The following is a 24820-nucleotide window of genomic DNA, read 5'->3' as shown; positions in this document are numbered from 1 at the left end:
CCTCAGCATTCAGGCAACTGCTGCAAACACACAGGCCTGAGTTACATGAGCTGGAAGGCAGAATTCAAAATGCAAATGTTCATATTAAAACAAACTGCTAATTAAGAGCAGGCTTCATTATGGAGATTATGCATCTTTAGAGACTCCACCAGACATGCACATTTCCATCACAAACCAGGAAGACACAGAGAAATACTCCCAGGCTGAGCCCATTGGCTTCTTGTCCTTCCTGACCCTAAAAGGGCCATTACACATCTGGGATGTTTAGTCTGGAGAACTGGGGGTCAGCTTTTGTGGAGAGCCATGAGAAAGGAGCAGCTGTGGCAGGGCCAGGTGACACTGTGCCCTGTCCCCTGCCTGGAGAGGACCCGGCAGCGGCTGCCAGCAGCGACCCAGCGCCAATTCCCAGGCCTCCAACGGGCCCTGTGGGCTATTCAGCAAAAACAACCCGCTCCAAAAATACCAGAAGTGACCCTGTCCAAGGATTATCTGCAAAATCTCCCCCGCTCCTTGTATTTTTAATGAAATTAAAGTATTTGCAATAGTACAAATGTCAGGGTTTGGGCCAGACAAACAAGTTACAGAGACCGAGTGCTGAGTTTCATGGATGCAGACTGGCATAAAATTAGGAAAAAAGTGCAGAAGTCACTTGTCAGATTTTAACCCTGGAGAAATAAACTCAAAAGCTGATGTAAGAAGAAAGTATTTCTCAAGGCATGGCCTCATATAATTTCCATTATTTGCCTTCTTATTGCCACCTCTTATTTTGAGAATGGTTTAAATAAAAGAAACATAGAACCAGATTTATAATACATTATATTTTTTCTCTAAATATGGCTCTAAAAATGGCTTTTAAAAACATACAGTTAATTCCGTGTAGAGAAACTTGATTTACTGAAATAACTTGACAGCCTGAACCCTAAGAGAGTTCTCCAAATTTCAGAGATTGCCCTGCTGTTGAACATTGGGTCCAACACCTCCATACTCAAGCCCAGAAGCAGGTGGACATCTTTTAAAGACAGATTAGGTTGGTCTTTACAACTTGTGTTTCACGACCATCAATCCAAAATGAAAAAATTAAGATTTGCCACATTCTTCTGAGTTGTATTAAAAACTGTCGGTATCAGCGACAGTTGAGCAGAGTGAATTACAGAGATTAAAGCTTGAATAACTGAATTCAGAACAACACTTGCAAATCTGATGGCAACTCAAACATTAACTTTTGAGAAGAGAAACCAGAGTTTCTTTTGGCATGAAGAGCCCATTGGTGCAATGTCAGTTTATTCACACAGATGCACCTACTCTACACCCATAATATAGCAATAAAACTGCTGCTCTTGTTTGCAGCACCCTGCATGTTTTCACGTCATGCCAAGAACAGAGAATGACCATTTTGCTCTTGAAACACATGTACAGGACTAAGAACAGGCATGTTCTTATCTCTGTATCTGATGGAGACTTGTTTCAAAGAAGAGAAGTCTTTCTTCTGAAAGCATACGATCATCACTGAACACGCTGCCAAAACTGAAGGCTGAATACAAATTCTTACTTAGAAGAACATTAGAAATTTGTAAAGGCACAGGGAAATAAGTAGTTTCATTCAGCCAGTTCCCTCCCCTCTCACCTCCAAATAGAAAAGAATTAGACTTGTGCTGGCTTTTTTTTGAGATTAGCTAACAGTAATTTTTCCTTGTATGTGAGAGATTTTTACTATTATGGCTATTGAAGATTTGGATTCCACAGCAAACCCCCAAGAATGAGTAATGGTCTCATTTTCCATCTGCAATACTGAGCAAGAGCCAAGGGCAACCCACTGACACTGGAGGATTTGGACCATGAGTTTTGGTTTTGCCTCCTGCTCTTGTCAAAGGCCACTGCTGAAAGCCTCCTAACAGGACTTTATAAAAGTGGCTTTTCAAGGTTCCATAGAAATTCAAATGAACTTATTTCCTTTGTCATGGATTTCTGAGTCATCTTTTCCAAAGGGAGGGGAGAGGAAATATAATCAGAAAAGGGAATTATTCCTATTTTACAAGAGGGAGCAGATCTACAGTAGTCATCCTTTATCTTGTCATCTTCCTGACCACAGTATTGTGAAAAGCCCACAAGCAGAAATGGCAACAAACATCAATGAAATACTGTGCTCTTTATATCATTAAGTCCTGCCATGAGGAGGAAGGGAACCCATGGCATCTTTCAACCCTGCCTTTGTTACTTACACCACGCCTTCTGCAAGGCACAGTACACAAAATGTTATGCAAAACCAAGCCATTCCTGGTAGCTTAGCAAGAAGCATTCATTACAGTTCAGAAAACTTTCATTTCAGTACATCCTTGTTGACTGAGCTGACAAAATCTGAAAAAATCTCTCACAAGGCCAGAGCTGTCCTGTGGTGGGGGCATCCATCAGTCCTGCTCCCCTTTCCTACCAGTTTCTTCACTGGAGTACACCATAACTGCCAAGAACAGAAAGCTGGAAGCATGGGGAGATGGGCAGAACTGGGGGAAGGCTGTACCTAGCCCTGGGTCCTACCAGCATGCCAAAATGTGGTCACACCAAAGGGTGAAGCCACAACCTCCAAAACATGCTGGTGCCCCTCTGCAACAGGTGGTGAAGCTGCTCTGTGCTGAAATAGGGGTTATGGTCACAGCTTTTGAACTCTTCCCTTTAAGAAACATTTTATGGGAAACTGTGTTTATGGGAGCTGGCTATCATTACACCAGATCTCGGAAAAGCACAGTGCTTTCTAGTGAAAGCTTAAGCAAATAACCAAACCCCCAAAGCCCCCCTTTTTCCAGTAACTGAAAGGAAGACCCATTTAAATTTCTAGTCTGCACATTTCCTTCATAGTCCATCTAAAAGAAAGAGCATTTAGACACAAGGGTGTCAAGTGCTATGAATCATCTTTAAAGCGTTCAGTTTAATTAGACAAGGATAACGAGGTTTAAACAAAGTCACTGAAATCTAATTCTCTGTATGAACTCCTATCATACAGCAGACGAGTGAAATCAGTAAAAGTGAAAAAGTAAGGGTTTAGCTGAGCTTATTTGTTACAGCCACTCTTGAATAAAGTGGTTTTTATGGCCATGAACCTCTGTGGGAGCAGAAGTCAAGGTCTCAGTGACAATCCATCATTTTGGGGAAGAACCCTACTGTAACCTCACATCTGTGCGTGGTAGGAATAAGAGGCAGCTGTGAGTAGCTACTCTGAGAATAAATCCTACTCAAAACCCATGACATATCCATCCATGTTCTGGTAAGGCAGATGAGTCAAGGGAACTTCACGGAGTGTCAGCTCATCTACTGCCTTGGGAACAGATGCCACCACCCCAACAGGGACAGCCAGCTGTGGAGCCAGATTTCATTTACACACTACAATAAAAGCCCAAAGTTTCTTAATAGTACACAAAACAGGCAGTCAAGGTTTTAATTCCAAGTTTTTTGGTTTTTTTTTTTTGATGCAGAATAGTTGACTTTGCTGATTCTGTAATAGTTTTGGGAAAAGGAGATGGGAGAGGACATGGATGGAAACTCTAAGAGACATGAGGCTTGAAGCTGTGCATTTTCCTCTGCATGACAAAAAGACAGCACATAACTGCTACCTCAATTCAGTATCAGTCCAGATTTGTTTCAGCAAGAGTTTCTTCCAGTTTCCTCCAGAGTCATATCTCTAAATGTGACTCTGATGCAAGGAAGAATTTAATGGAATTAGATCAACCACCAAGGTTTCTGCCAACAGGAGCACTTCTGCTTAGAGCACTTGATGGTCTCTTGACCCTGAAGATAAGGGGAGAACAAGAACCCAAACAAACACCCCAAATCAAAGTCCACACATTTTTTGTGTTCCTCTCTGGGCAACCAAGTGGCACTGCTTGTTACTTCACAACCAAGAGAATCCTCCAGAGAAGGGTCTAGAGTGCCTTATCAGAATCAAAACAGCCTCAAGGAAGACCTGGTGGGTCTGTTCCAGTAAAGAGTGTGGCATAAGAGGTGACAGCAGCAAAACCCGAGTGGGGAGCAAGCAAATCTCCAAGTCTGATTTTAAAGAGGAAGTCTGAATAGGAATCATTTACTACCCCCATGATTATAAAAGAAAATGATATCAATTAGCAAGATGAAAGACTGTACAGAGAGACAGCAACATTCATTACTTCTCAGCTGAAATCAGGCCTCAACCTGGAAACAAAAGCTTCAGCTCCTCTGCGGTTGGGTAATTAAACACAGAAGGGGCTGCAGAGAAAAGGCTTTTCATTCACTGTCATACAGACCTTAAAGGTGCATTCAAACTTCTTTCCTGAAGCTGAACTTTCATCCAGCTACCAGGATAAAGTATTTGGCTCAAGTAGGTGGAAGTCTGAACTTCCATCACCCACTGAAGAAACAGGACTTGTCCACATGGAGGTCAACACTCCTGTAATACTTTGGGCTGTTAGGAGTTAGAGTCATTCCTGTTTTGGAGGTTTAGAGCAACATTTTTGTCTGTCCAGCAGCCTTACCCACAGCAGAAAGGCCTGGGGAGGTGAATTGTGGCACTTTTACCAGAGGAAAGAGCTATTGCAACTCACTGGTGAGGTAGAGTTGTGACTGAGCCACAGGCAAAGCCTCTTTGTAGTGCAACACACGAAGTATTACACAGTCCAGATGTAGCTCTTAACAATGACAACCAAATTCTCACTGGAGGGATAGTTTTGCATGGCATAATTCACTACAAGTGAAAACTATGCAAGCCAAGAGAAAGATATAATCTAATTATTTCTGGTTTCTCAGGGCTGAAGGTGAGAGGGAAATTTAAAAGCAAACAAAGCTGCATTGCTCAACATGGAATGCTGCAATATAAAGAAGTGAAAATTAAGGCCCTGCACAAAACATGTCAATTTTCGATAGATATGGCACTAACATATATTAATATTTCTGACAAGCCAAGAATGTCAGATTTCTAAGCACAATATGAATCACATTAGAATTAAGAACAGCTGAGCCTGCACAACAGATTATACAAGTATTTATGAAGCACAGGAAATACTCAAAGCCAGCAAGTTCAGCTGTATACCAATATAACTAATAACTCAATGTATCTGGTAAAAAGCCACTTTATTGACAAGATAACTACAAATTAACAAAATACTGGATAAAATATTGAACATCAGGGTAAAACACAGGGGGCATTAAAAATGACTTTTAAAAGAAGGAGTCTGTTCTCATTAAAAGTTCTTGTCTTATCAAGACTGAAGGAAGATCAATGAATCATGAAAGCAATTCAAGTTGAGCAAAGTTCTTCTTTGCTCAAAATGGTAAATTTCAAAAAATTCTGGCAAAATGGCTTGAGGAAAAAAATAATCAGTGTACCCAAGCTCAGGAAGAAGAAAACACAAACCACAAGATTCAATTTGCAGCACAGACAATCTGAAGCTATTTATCAGATAAGACTGAAACTGCCCCTATCTGGACACCTTTCAAATAACTCTTATTTGGAATCATTAAAGTGTTTTTTACTATTGGCTGAAAACAACTGATGAGGTTCCTAAAACAGCCCCTTAATTTAATTTACTTGGACATGAACAAATTAAAAGCAGAGTTACAGGATATAGTACTAACAATGCAGATATGTCACTGTAACATTTTTTGTGCTCTTAATCAGTTTGATTCATTAAAATAGTAACTGGTTGTGATGTGAACGAACTTTGCTAAGTGTTAGAGTCTTAAAAAAACATAAGATAAATCAGTGATCTGGAATGAAAACTGGAATTGAAGTCAATGAAAACGCAGGGTAAGATATTTTGGTTTTATGAAAAAAAGTATTGAGTCTTTAGCCAAGACAGCAAAGTCCAGAGAAATATCACAAAACCTGACATCACATTAGAATTTCTCACTTAGACACCTTTCAATCCACCTGCTAGGATGGTCTCCTCTGGAGCAAGGAATATCTCATTCCCCATCCTCCTCAAGTGAGGAGTGGAACACAAGTTGTGAAGAAGGAGACAAAGTCGGCACTGATACCAAAGACAAGAGCTGGAAGGAGGAGGGTGCCCACAGAATCACAGACTGGTTTGGGTTGGCAGGGACCTGAGTTCATCTCATTCCAGCCCCTGCATGGGCAGGAACACCTTCCACTAGCCCAGGCTGCTCCAAAGCCATCCAGCCTGGCCTTGAGCACCTCCACGGGTGTGGCACCCAAACACAAACACACCAGAGCTCAAGGCAAGGTGCTCAGGGAACCAGAAGAGGTCTGGCTTAATTTTCTCAGGTGGATTACAGATAAGTAGGGACAAAAAAGCCCCATGAGCTTCAGTCATTTGTTCACAAGGGCAGGAGACATCAGGACTGGACTCCAACCAGCTGGGAACCTGCTTTGAATGACCTCTCGGGGTCAGCTTTGGAGATTGTGTAACAGTTTTGGTATTTTCTCTCTCTATGGCACTATTTTAACAAACCTGTAATCACAGCACTAAAAGGTGGGAATGTGAGTACAAATCCCCATCCTTAATTACTTTGCCTGGTTTGGAGTGGGAACTTTTAATTCAAGTCTTCCACTCATCAGGAGGGTGCCTGAACCATCAGAAAACAGTGATTTTTTTTTTTTTTTCCTAGCTCACTAAACATTAAATAACTCACACAAAGTTGAAAAGGAACAGACTCAAATACTCACACAGATTATTTTATATTAAGGACGTTCAAACTTCTAAGCCCAACAACCCACATACCAAACATTTCTTAAGATCAAAAGGCACATTTTCTGCTCTCTCCCTCACACAATCCCACACACATCTAAACTTCATCCTCTTACCAAACATCCTGGGCACTTTATTTTCAGACTGACTGCTCTCTAAAAATTATTTTGTTTTGCTTCCTAACAGAGATGAGCAATATCCAAGAGAACCAGGGGATGGATCTCAAGTTGGGCTGTTTCAGACAGACACACCTTGGAAGTCATTCTCAGTAATCCACATCCTGCAGTTGGGTACTCTGAGGATTGAAAATCAAGCATAAGATGAAGCTGAATCTAAATTTCTACTAATCCATGCAAATACTATAGTCAGGTAGGAACAGATGAGAAACTAAAAATCCCACTTGTATTGGCTTGTAGGTGGACAAGACATAGAAATAACATTTTCCAGTATCACCTTTGACTTGTCATGGACAAGGGCAGATCTGACAGTTCCAGACTCAGAGCATCCAGAGATGCTGTTCAAACTCACCACCTTGTATTTTAAGTACACTGTGAACACAGATTTAAAGGAGTCACACACTCAGCAAAGAATGTAAGAACCTGGTATTATGCTAATTTATATAAAATTTAATTTGTAATGGCTTAAAAATTAATTAAGTCTTTAAAATAAAATGAGTTTACATTTCATGGCAGATCTACTTCAATCTGCTGCTTCTCAAGATTTGGAATGGAACATCAAACTGAAATATCTCACCATCTCATGATGACATATCAGAGTTTAAGTAAGTAACTCTAGCAAAACAGGCAGTGTTTTCAGGAGAAAAATAAAATTGTCTGCTGGTTGCTTATAAAGTTGGTTTGAACTACAGAATGCCTCCCAGTGTTCCTTCACAAAGTGTTTCACAAATACCTTCCAAAAATACTCTCCTCATTAGACCATAAAACAAGGAGCAGGACTGCAAAGCAATTATTTGCTATTTCACACCAGATTAAATGTTGAGTAACCACCACCTTCAGTAGAGTTACAATGGTCCAAGTCAGAAATGAGGACAGAATTTAGCAGAACACATCCATTAACTTCCAGTTACTCGTGAAAGAACAGGAGATGATCTATTTGGAGTCTATTAAGACTGCAAATAAACTCTATTTTTGCAAGTCAGAATAGAAGAGTTTTTGTTTTCGAAATTTTTGTGGTCTTTAAGAAAGAATAGATGATTTTGCTGTAGATTAGTTACTTGCACACCTACATTTACTAAATTTTAGTATTTACTCTTGTATAACCTGCCTATAAGCTTCTTTTCATTCAGCTTTCTCACTCCTTTTAGTACTATGTAATGAATGCTGAGGGGTCTGTAAAATAATTGCAGCAGATAAAATTAAAAGTGAGGGAAATTCTGACCCTGTAGCACCCACCACTCTCAAAACCACTTGTTTTAAGTGTACACCAACTCTACCACATGAGAAACCTGCAAGTCTGAAGAAGGTTCAGAAACGCTTCCAGAGCCTCTACAAGATTCTCTGGAGATGGTCAAACATCCTTCTTGCAAACATGACAACATTCAGAACTTACCTGGGACCTCACAAACAGCAGCTAGCAGCACTAGAGAGCCCAGATGTGGAGGAAACAGCTGGAGCTCTGACTTCTTCACCAGACAGCTGGAGACTTCCCAATAAAAGTCAGCACAGCTTTGGAGCCCAGATTTTGCTGTTCCAGCTGCACGTTGTGGTTCCCTGGGGAATTCACTGGCTGAAGAACTCCTGGTAGCATGGTTTCATAAAGCAGTGCATATACCTGCTTTGTTTCTTATTGCCCTGGGATTAAATCACATGCTGAGCTTTCCTTTGGCTAGTAAGTCAAGGAGCAGCAGAGACTCAGCGTGGCAGTGATAAAGGAAAAAGCAAACTTTAGTCTACTGCAATTTCCAAGAACAGGATAAAACCTCTGAGGTATTGGTAGCCCCAACCAAAGCAGAGGGGAGAGACTTGAGCAAAGATATTTTAAATGCTTCACTCCAGACTGTTTCCACTCTGGGAAAATACACAGCAGAGCCTGTTTTGTGCTCTGATAATTTTTCTTTCAAAGGTTCTAATTTTTTGTTACTCACTATGGTAAAAAAACCCCATGTTTTGCCATATAAAATAAGTACACTTCTCTATCACCCACTTCTACCAATATATATAAAGACTGTATATTCTAAACACATCATTTGTCAACAGCTTGTAAATCAGGTTTTTCCAAGTAGTAACATTAGCCATTAATTGTTTTAAACTTCACAAGTGAACACTCAAACAGGAAATATGATACATAAACAGGAACAAAGTCTTTAGCACAGCATTCAGTATAGCCCAGCCAAAGCCTGGCCAGTCTGGTAGAAACCATCAGCAGCAGCTCTAAACACAACTGCTGGTTGAACAGTGAATGCTCTCTCAGTGATGTTTGTTACTGAGCAATGGAAATAGAATTTTTTTCCTCTATTACTCCTTAGCAGTAATGTCTTGAAATCTAGTCTCTTTCCTCTCCAAATTTTTAGAATCCAAAACCTTACTGCAACTTTTGGTTGTACATTTTTCTCATGACTGAACCCAAACGTTCCAGTTTCTATTGTGTGTCAGGAATATTCATATACACCCCCTTTTTTATTAGTAGTAAATTCACCCTAAAATGCAGCCTCTGTTTGGTCATTTTTGTATCTTGGTCAGTGCATGAGCACGAGGAAGAAAGGTGAACCTGTCAGAAAACCGTGAAGTGGCAGTGCTGGAATCTGAGCAGGGAAAACCCAACCACTCAGAGTCCAGGACCAGTTTGTTCCCCCTTCCAAAGCCCAGCTCTAGAGTGAGTTTTGTTTTACTGGGAGGGTGGGGAGGCCCTGGCACAGGTGCCCAGAGCAGCTGTGGCTTCCCTGGATCTCTGGAAGCGCCCAAGGCCAGGCTGGGTGGGGCATGGAGAACCCTGGGACAGTGGAAGGTGTCCCTGCTGTGCCAGGGGTGGGACTGGATGAATTTAAAGGTTCCTTCCACCCCAAACTATTCTCTAAGGTTTCTGTCCATAATCAGCGGTAAAAAAAATCACATTACAACTCATGAGACATCTGAACTCCCATCTGTGGGGGCATTTTGAGTCCCAAATGCATTACACAATCATGAACCCCAGAGAAGAGAACAGCAGTAGAAGAGACAGACAAACATGGAGAGAAAATGTGTAAAGTGGTATTATGTTATTAAAACATTACATTAGAAATAAACAGAACATAAACCAAAAATAGGTTTTAACCAGGTTTAACTTTTTTCTTTTTCTTTTTTGTCTTTTTTTTTTTTTTTTTTTAAATTCATCTTGACCCAAAGCAAAAACTTACATTGCAAAGGAAGAACAAAATACATGATGGTATTGGTAACACAGCATTGCATGGAAGCTGCACTTGTGGGCAGGTTTTTTCCTCCAAACCAGCCCATCCTGGTAAAGATGCCATATCTTTTCTTTTGCCTCTGGGTATTTATCTGAAGAGTTTGTCCAGATGTGTTCTCCTATGATTGCCAACCAGAGCCAGAAAACCAAATTTTCCACGCTATCCCAAGGAAGCCAGAGTTATTCCAAGCATGAGTGATAGTGAATTTAAAAAAAAAAAAAAAGAAAAAAAGAAAACAAACCCAAAACAAAACAAACCCACTCGAGCTCTTCAAACTAACAAGTATTGTCTATAATGTAAATAGTTTAGAAATATGGTAATTAAATAATCTAAAAAACACTCTTACTCTGCTGTACATTTATAAACATAAATATTTACAAAAAACTTTCTGCTTTGTTTTAAAGGATGAGGTTTGCAGTTTGTTAATGATCAGAGTCTTTTACTCATATTGATTCTTTGGTGTGTTTGCCAATTTTTTAAGGTTTATTAAAAGTGTTCAACCGTGAATTTAAAGGTAATGGAACGAGGCTACATCACAAGTCTCTATTATGCACTTCTCCTTCCACATTCTACTCCAAATGAAAAACAAAGGTCAGTTTGTTCTTCAAGGTATTTGTGCACAATATTGAAAATAATAATAATAAAAAAAAAGACCAAATTCCCCCTTATTGAAATTTGGGTAGGAATACCAATGAATAATCCTACTTTATTTGCACTTGAGTACATGGATAACCAGAGATAGTGCACAGGACTATCAGTAGGTTCAGACTCACATGTACTGTGGTGCTTTGCAAGAATTAAAGTGAGAAACCAGCTACAAGAGATGGCTTAGCATTGCAAAAAAGGGTGAGGGCTTCCTTCCACCCTGGGGAGAGGAGAGGATGAAAATTAATTTAAAATAAAAGCTTTTTACTGGCCTGAAACATATGTGTGTTCCCTTTTAGATGTCAGTTACTTAAAAGAAATAACCAAAAAACAAACCTCAAACAATAAATAATGGAATTACACATTTCTTCATTAAATAGCATTCTTGTTACCAACAAAGTCTTTCATAATTTTCTTTAGTCACAGCAACAGACAGAACAAATAATTTGCCTTAATATAGATTGCAACTAAAATATACTCTAGATTACCTTAGAAAATATTACTGTAAAAATTCAGTGGGGAAGGACATTGGTTTAGACCAACTTACAAGTGTAGCGAACAATACTAAGTCTGTTTTGTTTTGGTTTTTTTTTGTAAAGAAAACAGTTTTAAGTTCCCAATTTCATGTCAGAAAACGGAAGATTTGTGTTCAAACCTGCCAGTCTGCCCTGCCTCAGCACTGGAGAGCTCAAAGATTGGAATGGCTGATCTTCCCTCCACAGGGGCCCAGAGATTTGAGCCAAGCACTCAAGCTCACAGCCCATCCCTACTCCACAGATACAACCAGGAGGAAGCACTACAAGCTCTACAACCCAGTGCAAGGTGTTAGGCTGGACTTGCTCACTCACACTGCCGAGATGTGAACTTCTGGTCACTGCTCCAGCAGCTGGACTTGAACTGGTATAAGCTGGAGATAAAAAGGTTCAACAGCCCATTGCCAACCCTCTGAGCCATGAATCTCCAAAATCCCTCATTGTCTGGAAACCTGATGCAATGCCAGGCACAATAGGGACAGATAATCCTCCTTGCTTGCCATGGTTCCGGTGCATCTATTAGCAGTGATAAAGTTCATTCTCAGGGAGCTGCAGCCCAGGGTTATCAAATATTAAAAAGGAACTAGCAGAGTTAAATAACGTAAGTGTACCTGCCTTACCTTGCTTTTCCTATTTTTAACACTAAGTATTTTGAAAGTGACAGTATGAAACGTAAAAGCCATCATCATTCCTTTCATCTCCCACTTCAGTTGGTGCAATTGGTACAAAAGCACTCCTACTATCAGAGGCGCTCTTCTGGAGCCAGGCAGATGCCAAAATAAAAATAGGGAACACTGGTAAGAACCTTATGCTGTGTCTGTAATGCCTTGAAAATAAAGAGAGGGAAACAACTGCACATATTGGCCCAATCTTTTGATCAAGAAATGAAATTTTTCCTATGATCAGAAACAAAACTTTGCAACGGATCTTTTAATGCCTGGTTTGAAAGACACATTCAGTAGCCAGATTTCAGCACTCCTCTCAGTTTCTGCTTTCAGATTAATTGCAAAATTTGAACTTTCAATGTCAGTGGGGCTTGTCTTCTTAGTTAATAACTTATGTGCACTTCATGTGTGCTAACCTGAAACAAACTGATTTTCAGAGCAGTCAAAACAACCCTCACTTCCCACACTGCTTTTAAAACCAATTTACCTTTTTTTTTTTTGACACAATTTGGCTGAGAACCCGTAGATAAAAATCTCAACTGAAAGTGAAATAAAGCAGGTTATACATTCATGAAATTCAGGGATTAAAAATGAACAGCAACTGCTGCATCACTTCTGTAATGTCATATCAACACTACAGCGAGGCAGCAGCTCCTGCTCTCACAAATAATGCACTGAGCCTAAATGAGGAATAGTGGGGGAATCACACATCAAGGGAAAACACATCAGAGAGATTATTGCACAGGAGGCACTGCATGAGCAACAGAATACACTGGCTTAAAAAAAAAAAAATCTAAATTTGTTTCCTCCTAAGTTAATGTAAAAAATACAGAGGCTATGCCTCTCTGTAGTGTACTGTCACTGGTAAAAACAGACTTACAAACAGCCCATTCAACAGGCAATGTTGGGAAAGAGGGCCTGAATTTCCTGGGCATCCCAACTACAGTAATTAGGAAAAGAAAAATGCCCCCCCCCTCCAAAAAAAAAAAAAAAAAAAAAAAAAAAAAAAAAAAAAGCCAATGTATAGACCCATAGGCCCTCAAATTGAACAAGGTAACTGCATTTTTTCCCTCAATTTCCTAATTATATTCATACACTACCCGAGGACATGTTGATTATCCCCTCTTCCCTCTGTCCTGCAAAAACAAACACGTGGCAGAGACAAGAGGTCCTAACACACAGGGCTCTGGAGGTCTATCTGTATCCTTTTGCAGGATTGGTGCCTTGATTTCCAAACTTTTATGTTCTTGCATCATTGCTCAGCATGCCAACTCAAACCAAGCACTTCCCTCGAGGGGCTGCCTTCCATCTCCACGGCAAGTCTGCACACGTAACGTGAAAACGAACAGAAAACCAACAGCAATTTTTAAAATGCAATATTGTATAGAAAGCTTGGACCTTGTAAACTTGGACCAAGAAACCAAAAATTAAGACCTTCTAGCTTGTGGTATAAAAAACCCAAGGAAGTGTATACCTGCCTTCTGACTTCACAGAAAAATCAGAATTTGCATAGGATATACTTTGTGCAAGGCAACAAGCCTCTTCAGTATCTGGAATAGAACTAAACTTGCTCACAGTTCCTCTCTTCATGGATATCAGATATCATCAAATTTGTGTTTTAAGTAGTCTTTCATGACCTTGGCAATGGGTAGTTCATCAAGCAGTTTGAGGTTTTGAAGGCCTATACACTGACGGATTTTAATTCGGCATAGATCTTGCAAGTTTCTGGGCTGCCCTGAAAAGACAAAAGGAACACATAAAAATAAAATGATCACATTTTAAATGTATTTTAAGACATCATTTACTCTGCAAAATGACAAGGGTTTGCTGTTTCCTAAGAGGGAGAGGGAAGGGAAAAATTACAAGAGAATTACAAGTGAATACCTTTTTAATGAACTCAATGAAACCAAGGGATGAATCCTAAAAACATTTTTATATGCACATTTTACTGATGCCAGTGTAAAGTGATTTCACCTATGTGAGGATTCCCACCAGATGGCAACATATGTTTATGCATTACAGAACAGCAGAACTCCTCTATTTAAATTTGTGGATTTTTTTTTTTCTATCTCTGGTGGAAAAACCCCTCAGTCTTGCTTTTCTTTCAAACAATGAGTCAGGAACTTATAAATTCAGCTGTAACAGGACTAAGAAGTTTCCTCAGAAAGTGAGGATTTATGAAAGTTATTCTAGGATAGCTGTGGCAGATTTAAAGATTGGGGTTTTCCTTCCCTTCTCATGAAAAGATAAAGCCTTCAGGCTTTGGATGCAGCCAAACCCTCATCCAACAGAAAGGGATGAAAATGTGAATTAATCACTGTCCACAGAGGAAAAGTTTTTCTGTTATCACGCTGTCCTAGGCTGTCCTTTCTCCCAAATTTGACCTAACCAAGGATAAATACAAACTTCAGCATTCCTGGCAAGGATTTTACAAAATAATCAATTCTCTTTCAAGCTCGTTCTTACCAGGAAACTACTCAAAATCAAGCACCTTGAGAAACAATTGGGGTTTGGTCCTTCTATCCAAAATAATCTCAGAAAATTTAATGAAGTCTTGTATCTGAATGCACCCAGCAATGGATCCCAAGGAAGAAAGAAAGAGAAAAAGAGCAGAACAACAGACATTGAGAAATCCTGCCCCAATAAACCTTTCTAGCTTTCAGCACTGGTGCCTTTGGGCCTTCCTAACCCAGAGATTGCACACAGATCTATGTCTTTAATAGCTGTGAATAGCTTGCCCTTTGTAAATCTGTCTAGTGCTTTTTGAACCCATTCATACTTTCAGTATCCAAAACATCCTGTGGCAACAAATTTCACAATATAATTAGGCGTTGGCTGGAAAACTGCAAAGTAATTTTATTTATTTTAGATCTGCTTCCTGATGGCTTTGTTACATGCCTGCCATTCTTTGAGTTACAAGAAAAATAATGAATAATTGTTCCCACGCCAGTCATAATTTTACATACCTTTATATAAACCTCCATCCTCCACTCATGCTTGATACCTCTTCCCAAAGTTGAAAATTCCAGCCAACAACCCCCAACACGGGAACCACTCCAAACCTCTGAACAAACTGCCTGCCTTTGTGCTTTTTACTCATTCTGCTACAGCTTTTTTGGAGTTATTCCAGTAACACATCAAAGCTGTGCTAATCAATATTTTGATCACCGACTTAACTGTGTAAGCCTCTTTTTCTTAATTTTTTTTTTCCTCCAAGCCAAGACCTGATGACTGTCAAATTCAAAATACTCAGCACCCTGAACAATGTAGGTGCTTCTGTTGGTATCTATAGAAATGGCCTGACAGGCAGGTAGGGATTTTTAGACACTGGGATTTATCTTAAGCACTAAAATTATCCAGGGCAAGCCAGCAGAAGTAATGCATGAAAATAGTTTCAGTCTGCTTTTAAAGAAATTAGGTTTGAAATTTGAAAAACATGAAAATTTGAGTTTCCTTTATGTAAGCTGAAAATACTTTTATTATACTTATCACCACCTAAATGTCAATTTGTTTTTAATTAAATCCTTCATCCGTGACTTAGAACACAGACCAATGGTTACTCTGTCCACCAGTGGTTTCTTCTTGGCAATTTTTTTTTCCACCTGAAGGAAAGAATTTAGGCAACTCGGACAACAGCAGAACACTCAAACTTCAGGGAAAGGAAAGTTATTTTTGTAAGAAACCAAGCAATCTTAATGGTGATAAAGAAATGGTTCTGATGCTTTAAAACAGGGTTCAGAAAGCAAAAGCTGACTACAAACAGCAGCATTAGAAATAATGAAGGACTAGAGGACTTTGTGTATTTTCTGTAGTAGAGTACACAATAAATCAGCTATGAGACACTGATTTCTGGTTTCAGAAATAAATGCCTTTTAATTAACATCCTACGTGGTTTTTGAGAACATAAAAGAACAGACAACTTAAAATACCCAGAAGAAATTGGTCATCAGTTAATTCAAAAAGACCCGATTATCAAATGTATGACATTTTCCCCTGATAAGCCTAAAAAATATTTCCTGGGAATGTGTTAACAATGGACATTTCCAGTGTTAAGCACCAGTTGCTGCATCTAGTGGCTGCTGGTGTCTTAGGTCACGCCTTGCAAATTCCAGGGTTATTAATGCATTTGTGATTTATTAGAAACGGTGTCTGGAACACTTACTCATTCTTGGTTGCATCTGAATGAAAAGGAAAAAAAAAATAAAGGATTACGGACCGATGTCAGTGAACCTTAGTTTGGCAAATGAAAAATGTTATTAGTAACTTGGCAAAGTAAGACAAGTTAAATGTTGAATAAAGCTCTCTTTAAAAACCATTAGGAAGTTGCAACTTTGGTTATATCCTGCATCACAAGTTTGGGAAGTTATTTAGGCAAATAAGCTGGAAAGGAAGAGAATTAAAAGAGAAAGAAACAAAAAACCCCACAAACATGAAAGGTTCAACTGGCCTAATTACCACTATCATGCAAAACAGCCACATAAAACTACTGATCACCTTAAAAACATCCAGCACATCCCTGAAGGGCCACCTTGTTGCTGTTATTCTGGATTTGCTCATCTGTTCACCAAATCATTACATACAGTCAATTTATTTTGCAAGCTTTAAAGCAGTAATCAAATAAATTAGAAGAATTAATTACAGGAAAAAGAAGCGTAGTTCATCTTTTGCCTTCCAGAGCTTGTGCTCTGTGCTGGAAAGAAAAGCAGAAATCCCCACCAATGCAATTCTTGTGTACAGTGTCCCAAACCTGACAGAAAAGCTTCTTCCAAAGAGAAGAAATGTAAGGCATGAGCTTAAAGAATCAAGAGGAATTGCTCTTTGATTTTTTCTAGTCTAGATGCAGCAGATTTAAGTATGTATAAAATTCAAGCACTTTCCTAAATCAGTTCTTCAGCTGCTAAAAAAGTAAGTTTCTGAGCTTTCTCCCACTTAAATAATTATTTTACTTGAATAATGAAATGAGCCTTTTAAATTATTATCAAAAGATCAGATTTTTCTGGTAAAGCAAAAGGAAAAAAAAAATCATATTTTAACAGCAAGAAATTATTACAATTAATCTGATTTTCCACTCAAAACTCCATTCTTTGCCTTTTTGCAGTGTCAAAATTTTTCTGGTATGATATCTGAGAGTTTGTTGTCGTATCCCCAAGGCAGACAAAACTTTTATTTAGGATTTGCTATCTCGCCAAAGAACTGAGTCACTGTTAAAACTGCTCTGCATTTATACCTGTGCCTTCCCTCTGCAGACAATGCTCCCCAAGAAATAAAACACTAACTCATCCAATAAGTCTATATTTAAGGCCCATTGAGGCATATATGTGATGCCTCTGACAGCACTCTTTTTTGGGAACTTTCATCTGGTACTGTAAAGCTGGAAATGGGGAATCCCTACCCATTTCCTCCACTGCAGATAGAGAGCAAAAAAATCCATGTAAAAACACAATGCAACAATAATGAATTGACCTTTCTGTTACCCAAGAGAAAATTTGGGAATAACTGAAATTAATACATTGTAGGCTGCAAGAAGATCCCCTCTGATGTATTGTTCTAAGTACTAAAAGAAAAGTACTTCTAAAGCAAACAATCAGTGCCATTGGTTTCAAGTGGATAGGCTGATTCTGAAGAAATTAAGAAATGAAAAATAACATCAGTGATATATTTCAGAAGCCGCCCACAGTTTTCTCTACAATATTAATGTATCTCTCCAAAAACCCTTAGAGTGGTGTTTCTCAAACTGAGCCTCTGCCCCTCCTGGGAATTCTGAAAGGCTGAAAACAGTAGCGAGAAACCATTTGGTAATTTCTTTTTAGCTACAAAGGGAACTTAAAAATAAAAATCTTCTAAAACATTTTACAAAATATGTTGAAACCAGGCTGATGTATGCTGGCAACAGCTCAGTTCCTCTAGAATATCAGGAAAAGCATTTATTTCTGCAGCAAGCCCTTAAATCCATCCCTTATTTCACAGCGCTGAAGGAATGCAGTCAGTGCTGGCAATTAAACTGAGTTCTGAATTTGCTGGCTTTTTTGAGGGGGGGAAATGAAAAGGATAATTGAACTTATCAGCTGGAAATTCACACCTACCAGTCACAAAACACTGGGAGGATGCACAAAAATGGGATCATAGGGAAAGGCTGGGATCACCAGGGGAATGAGTGAGGCTGAGCTGAAGGGGAACTCGGCTGCTCAGTGCAGTAGGTCTAAAGTTTAGGAAATGCACTGTCTGTACTCTGTAAAAAACAACAGCAGAAGAACTGGAGACTATTGGAATAATTTCCAGCATTCAAAAGACCAGAAAAAGCTAACATCAAAAATCTATAGGTCTAAAATATTAATATCAGACATGCAGAGATGAGTGTAGAAATAAAGAGTGTGCATTGAGAGCGTGAACAAATTCCTCCAGCTTGACAGGACACAGAGAGCTTTTTAACTGGGTATCATACAAGTTATTTTAAAAGTTCTAATTTAATTTTGTGTTCAGTGTGCCTCTGCTAGAATGTCTGAGCCTGACATATGTTTTCATTGGTCTCTGAAAAATAATTCCCCACAATGACTTTTAGATGTGTATTAAATTTCAGTCTATCTGGCACGGAAATTATGTACTATTTTGGACTGAAAATTCCTATATGAAAAAGCAGAATGTCAGCGAGGCTCAATGTTATACTTAACAGGTGTATTTGGCAATGAAATTAAGATTTGAATATGCTTGCAAAGGTATTTTTAAAAGAAAAGTTGTGACATCTCTGTAAATTCAGTCTCACTGAAATTGCTATGGAAATGCAGCTAAGAATTTCAACACCATAATGTTTATCTATTTTTAGGAGACAGTAAGTAAAGTGTTCTGAACATCAAGATAGGCTTAAGATGCATTGTTATGCTATTTTAAAATTATTTCTGCAGAATACGGCATAGGTGTACAAATGGGAGTAGAGCATGGCTGTACCTTAAGTGCCACGTATAAAAACAGTCTTTGATTCTTTTTATGAAGACCTCTTAAAAACTATTTCAAAGTAAATAACTGTATATAGCCATGCAATATGATTCAACTACTTAATATAGTCAACTGTAGAGTAGAAAATTAAAAAATAATCCCCTTATCCCAGTTCTCTGTGTAACTGGATGACAAAGCAGACTTCAATCATCACTGCAAGATTTCCAGCGGCATCCAAGGAAACAAGTAAAGCCTGAGATTCCAGTAAAGATCTGCTATGTTATTACAAACATGAAAATACCATTTCCTTTGCAATTACCCATGAAATAAAATATTTACAAATATACTTAATTCACTATGACACTTTTGTATTTATAAAAATTAAAACTATGCAGAGATAAACTTTTTTAAATCTTCTTCCAGTTAAAAAATAAAATTGTAGCAAAAAGTTATCTTGAGTTAGCCAAGGGATAGAGACAAAGGATGTATAGGATTAAGAATTTCCTTAACAGGACTTCTGTCTCAGTTATTCTGCAGATTTACAGTGCTATATAAATTTAAACACAAAATTACACTGTCTAGTCAAAGGCACAGATTTGTCCTTTGAAAAATTAGAAAAGGAATGCAGCTGAAACATTTGTAGTTAAATTCACTGGGTGAGCTTTAGATGTTGTTCCAGAACTGAGTTCTTTGGTACCTGTTTCCACACCAGCCACTTCACACTGCTCTGGGCAGATCATTTCCTGAGCTCTGCCTCGACACAGACCAGCAGCTCCTCACAGCCTCTCCTGCTCCTGAACTGAACACAGATTCAATTAAAGGAGGGCTATTGGGAGGGGGAAGTTTCCAGGCTTTTTTAAAGTTCCCTTCTCTAAAGATCCTAATTGAAATTTCTAATATCTTGAAGTTTATTTAAGCCCTTACATATTTTTCTAACACTTGCATTTTTTTCTACCTCCCACATTCATTTTATAAGTTTTAATACTCTCAAATACCATTCAACTTCAAAATAAATAATTTCATCCAGGGCTGTGATTGCACAGTAATTTTATAAATACATACACTACCAATAATAGTCGTTATGCATCTCTGTCTTTCTATATATCACATACCAGCTTCTCTACTTTAATTTGAATTAGTGCATTCCAAGCTTAACACATTAAAACTCCTGAAGAGGCAGGTTCAGACCACGTGAAAATGGAAACATTTACACTGCTCCAAACCAACTCTTTACCAAATGATTTTAGGTACTACGGTGGCTGCAAATAAATGTTTTTTGGAAAAGGAGAAGTAATACAGATAATGAAAAGGAAGGTGATTAATAAAATCATTGAGCAGTTTTCATCTTCAATATTTTTTTTCCCAGGGAGACTTTGCTTATTTTTGTATTGTAAAAAGAGAGAGGCAGAAAAAGAAAAACACACAAGTCTGAACACCTAGTCAACAGCAGACTCATGGTCAAAAACTCTGTTGTTCCTAACTTCCAGCTTTGTGCTTAAATACTGAAATACAACTATAGAATAATTTCCTCTTGGAATTATTCTAGGAGCAAAGAATCTCTACCTGTAACCAGGAAGAATATCAGCCTTAAGGGTCAAACCCCAACATCCAGTATCTTCTTGCAGACTCTCAGGGCCAATACTGAGTATTTCTGAGAGCTTGGTTTCTTGCCTGTTATTCCCAACCGGGGACCTGGGCTAAAGGCTGCCATTATTACAATTACAATATCTACCAAAACAAATTCACAAATTATGTTTTCTGAGAAACTGAAACTGCACAAATATGTTTTCCAAGTACAAAAAAAAAAAAAAATAGCTTTTCACAGCTTATATAGATTACTAAAATAGTATCTCATTTATATGCAGCATGCAACTGCTTTCACTTGAAGACACAGATTGGTTTGATAACTTTGATATTAAATATCTATTAATCTTTAGCCTTAAAAGTGTTACTCTACTGTAAAAATAAAAACTGTTTCCTGTTTTACTATCAAATATACTCTTCAAAACTTCAGATGCAGATATAAAACTTACAGCTATGAATTTCTATATAAATCACTTAGTATAAGATTCAAATAAACTGCAATTCCTGTTAAGCCCCATGAACAAGGCACTGTTGCCAACCTCAGAAGAGTTTCAGGAAGAATTCCAACAGAAGAATTGTCCAAAAATTTTGTAAACTTTTTTTTCTAGAAAATACATATTGCAGTAGACTCATAAAAAAGATTCTTCCCCAAAGTACTACAGCATGAGATCTCAACAATTCTCTGTACAGTCAGACTTAACTGGGAATTCCACTATCAAAATGCCAGCTTGCTCTTTATCCATCTCATCTCTTATACAGCATCTTATTAAAGTAATTATTAATGAAAAGCAGGGAAGACAGTGTTTGGATATTTACAAAAAGGGCAGCAGAGTTTGTTTACAGTGGTTTGTAAACATATATTTGTAATTATTTTGCTCAGAAGCACAGAGCTGTTTTTGTCAGCACTGCTTTCCCAGCTCTCCCTCCAACAGCATGGAACTGGAATAGTTCCAACACTCTTACACTGGCCACAAATTAAAGCTACTATTTTTTTGTAGTAGAATTTACTTCTCACTTAACATTAAACCCTTAAGGTATGGAATCTGCAAGCTGAAAGTTACAGTTCCTGTTTCCCCTGATCTTTAGGAAACACGGGAGCAGCCTAAGTTTTCATGCTTACTGATACATCCTAAGACTGAAAAACTGCAAGGACATTATATCATCTCCTAAAATCCCTGACACTGCAACTATATAGTGAGAGGCTTCCAAAAAGGAAACCAGAAAGAAATGTGTTTGAATGAGAAGGGGCAGGCAAATTAAACCAAAATTGCTTAATTGCTTGTATATCTTATTACCAACTTCCACCTTTCCAGAAATTCTCTTTCGATTTCAGATATGAGCAAAAACAATACCACAAATCATGTAGAAAAAGAAAGGAAATTCCAAATGCTTATTTGTGTCAGCTACTGACAACAGATCTCAGCTGATTCACTTCCAGCCCACACTGACTTTCAGTTTCTTTACAAAGTATATAGGTTATCTAATTCTCATTAAAAAATTACCACATTCAAAGAAATAAAAGGAGCTGTAGGGGACGAAAAAGGATATATGAAACACCACATCCTCTGTAGTGCAGAGATCATTCTAGTTGGATGATAATTTACCAGGCCATCTTAACATAGTTGAATTGGCAAACTCTGCCAAATGCTTATCAGCAATTCCTAAATGCTTTAGGAAATACTATGATTATAAAACATTAGTATAGCAACCATATTGAGAGAGGAAAACTTTCAATAGATCTAATACATGAAAAACTGGTAATCAAAAGTGATCCAGATATTCAGAGCCCAATGCTTTTTCTAAATATCAGAAGTCATGATGAGTTAAAATCTCTCCTAGTTCAAAGACATCAACAAAATCAAATCAAAGCTACACAGCACATGAAATCCGTTCAAGTTGCAGGAATGAACTGTGGCATTTTTTTGTCTGGTTTAAGGGAGGGAAGGAGGGAATGTGGGAGAACACAAAGCAGCCAAAGCTCTCTTCTGCTCTAGTTGTAGTGCAGATGAAAAAGCCATCAACTGCCGAGCATTTGCATGGCAATAAAAAAGCAAAACAAAAGACACTAAAAATCCCCTAAACAAACAACAAAACCAAACTCAAAAATCTTATGTGCTAAGGCCAGAAATAAAATGAGATTTTACAGTTCACTCCTTTAAAATGAATGCTTCCCATAGATACTTAAACAAAACTAATTTAAATGAAGTACACTTAACATTAGCACCTTTGCTGAGTAAGAAACCCCCAGTATCACAATCCCTTCACCTTCCCAGAAATTTTCTACTGCATTTAAATAGCATCAAGGGGCAGAGAGGAAGCTTTTTTCTATTTTTTCTGGGGGCTAAATTCAAAGAAGGCTTTTAGAGGACATTGTGTCCTGTGATTAACTTCTCTTACATACATACTTGTCACTTCTTGTAAGAAATCCAGACAGGGTCGGCTACTTCCAGAAATACTTATTGAAACAGCCAGTGGGGTCTGTCCTTCATAGTTCCTTGTGTTAGTGTCTGCTCCGTAATTATACAACATTTGTGCACAAAGCACATCATCTCTAAGAGCAGACAAGTGCAAGGGTGTCTGTCCATCTTCCAAGCGCCCCAAGTTTGTATCGGCCCCTCTCTGGAGGAACATTCGGCAGTACGAGTGATTGCTTTTGATCACAGCGTATCGTAACAGGAAACCATTCTGAATGTCGATGTTGGCATTGTGGTCCAGGAGGATTTTCACACAGCTTGACCTCTCCCGGATAATGGCCAGCTGGAGTGGTGTAGTACCTTTATCACTGAGCGGATCAACCTCGGCCTTGAACTCCAGGAGGAGCCTGACAAAGGAGTCTCTGCCGTAGTGAGCAGCGACGTGCAGGGGAGTCCAGCCGTCGTTGCTCTTGGCATTAATAATGTCACTTCTGTAGTCGGACTCCAGCATCAGGCGTGCAATCCTCGCCCGGCCATGCATGGCTGCGTAATGCAGAGCAGTGAAGCCTCCAATTAAGTCCTTGACTGTGGGATCAGCTGAAGTTAAAATAAAATTTAAACAGAATTAGAAGGCGTTACGGTAATCCGGTGCTGAAAAAAAAAAAAAAAATTTAAAAAAATAGATTCAAACAGTAATTGCCAGTCTTTCCAGGCATAGCATAACAGGATTTTTTGTACTTCAAACTAATTCATGCTTTCATGAACATGCTATTTTTAAGACAAAGTTAAAACTGTATTTAAGAACAAATTACAAAAAAAATATTTCTTTCTCCTACATATGTTTCCATTTGACAAATACTTTTCTACATCTTCCTAGCACTCTGAGGAATTAATTACTAATTACTCAAATCTCCCTGTCCATCCAGTTTTCCCCCAGCTCTACAATATTACATTTCTTTCTCAATGTTCAACTTTTTATTTTCCCTTGTGTTGCTTCTTGGTCTTAAAAAGAAGCATGTGTAGAAACATCTGCTGTCCCAAATTGTGGATGTTTTGTGGTCTGGCAGCATTGTATTGTTTTTAGGGTGTAATGATGTATTAGGTAAAATGCTTCTCTGTGGTCTGCAGGATTTCCAAAGCATGTAGGATATATGTTATTTTAGATTATCTCGATAAAGTCTCTTTTCATAGATGATGAATCTGTTTAGAACCTGTTCTGAATTTATAGTTTCACAAGAACTCAAGAATGTAAAAACCCACTTCTGAAAGGAGTCGGATAAACTGTTAGTGCAGAGTACAGGTAATTACAGATTTAATTCCCCTTCACACAGCACAAACACTCAGACTAATTTATTAATTTAAAAATTAAAATAATCCAATCAATTTACCTAATTTCTTCAGGACACCCAAACTTGTATAACAAGTGACTAATTAATTACCCAAGGCAAGGTGCCATTTTTCAGCTAGAGAACAAGCCAGGCTGTGAGGTTTCTCCTTCCTATGGCTGCTGCTGTTGGACACTAAAAGGTACAAACTACAGTGTGGAAGTCTGAACACTTTCCCAACCTATGTTAGAGATCATCTGCACCAGAAGACCTGCTCTAAGTACAAAATACAGTATTAATTGCAGGCTACCCGAGACTGAACACACCTGAACACACAAAGGTGCAAACACAAACAAGGAATAAGCTTCCCAACCCACTGTGATCATGTGCAGATAACACCAAGACAGATATTAAACCAAAATCAAAAGACTGGAAGAAAGGAGTAGATAATACAGCTAGAAAGATGATCCAGCAACTTTAAGGATACTTCTAAATGGAAAGAGAAGATGGAGAGGAAGGAAGGAAACTAACTAACAACAACAAAAAAAACCCCATAAAAATGAATGCAGCCTGGCTACACAGTGAAATAAGATGTGAGAACTGCCTCTAGTGCACAGAATAGGAATAAACATAAAAAAATAAGGAATATGTTA

The 24820-nt window shown here is 38.4% G+C and overlaps 1 protein-coding gene across 3 annotated transcripts in view; it reads right to left on the bottom strand.

The window, feature by feature from the left end:
• Positions 1–8720: 8720 nt before the first annotated feature.
• The window catches only part of ASB7 (ankyrin repeat and SOCS box containing 7), a 30914-nt gene continuing 14814 nt past the window's right edge, over positions 8721–24820 (bottom strand). Inside the window, exons 5-6 of one of the 3 annotated variants that reach the window (XM_021552603.3) lie at positions 22834–23439; positions 8721–13649 (exon numbers count right to left, since the gene is read on the bottom strand). In XM_021552603.3, the coding sequence (XP_021408278.1) occupies positions 13510–13649; positions 22834–23439 (746 nt within the window). In that variant the 3' untranslated portion in view covers positions 8721–13509. Of the gene's footprint in view, positions 19644–22833; positions 23440–24820 lie in introns of all 3 variants that reach the window. The other 2 variants (XM_085588955.1, XM_085588956.1) reach the window with 2 other exon arrangements.

Source organism: Lonchura striata, chromosome 10, assembly GCF_050655825.1.
Source record: "Lonchura striata isolate lonStrDom1 chromosome 10, ASM5065582v1, whole genome shotgun sequence".
NCBI classification, from domain to species: Eukaryota; Metazoa; Chordata; class Aves; order Passeriformes; family Estrildidae; genus Lonchura; species Lonchura striata.
Note: the sequence above shows the minus strand (reverse complement) of the source record. Positions and strands in the feature narration are given on the sequence as shown.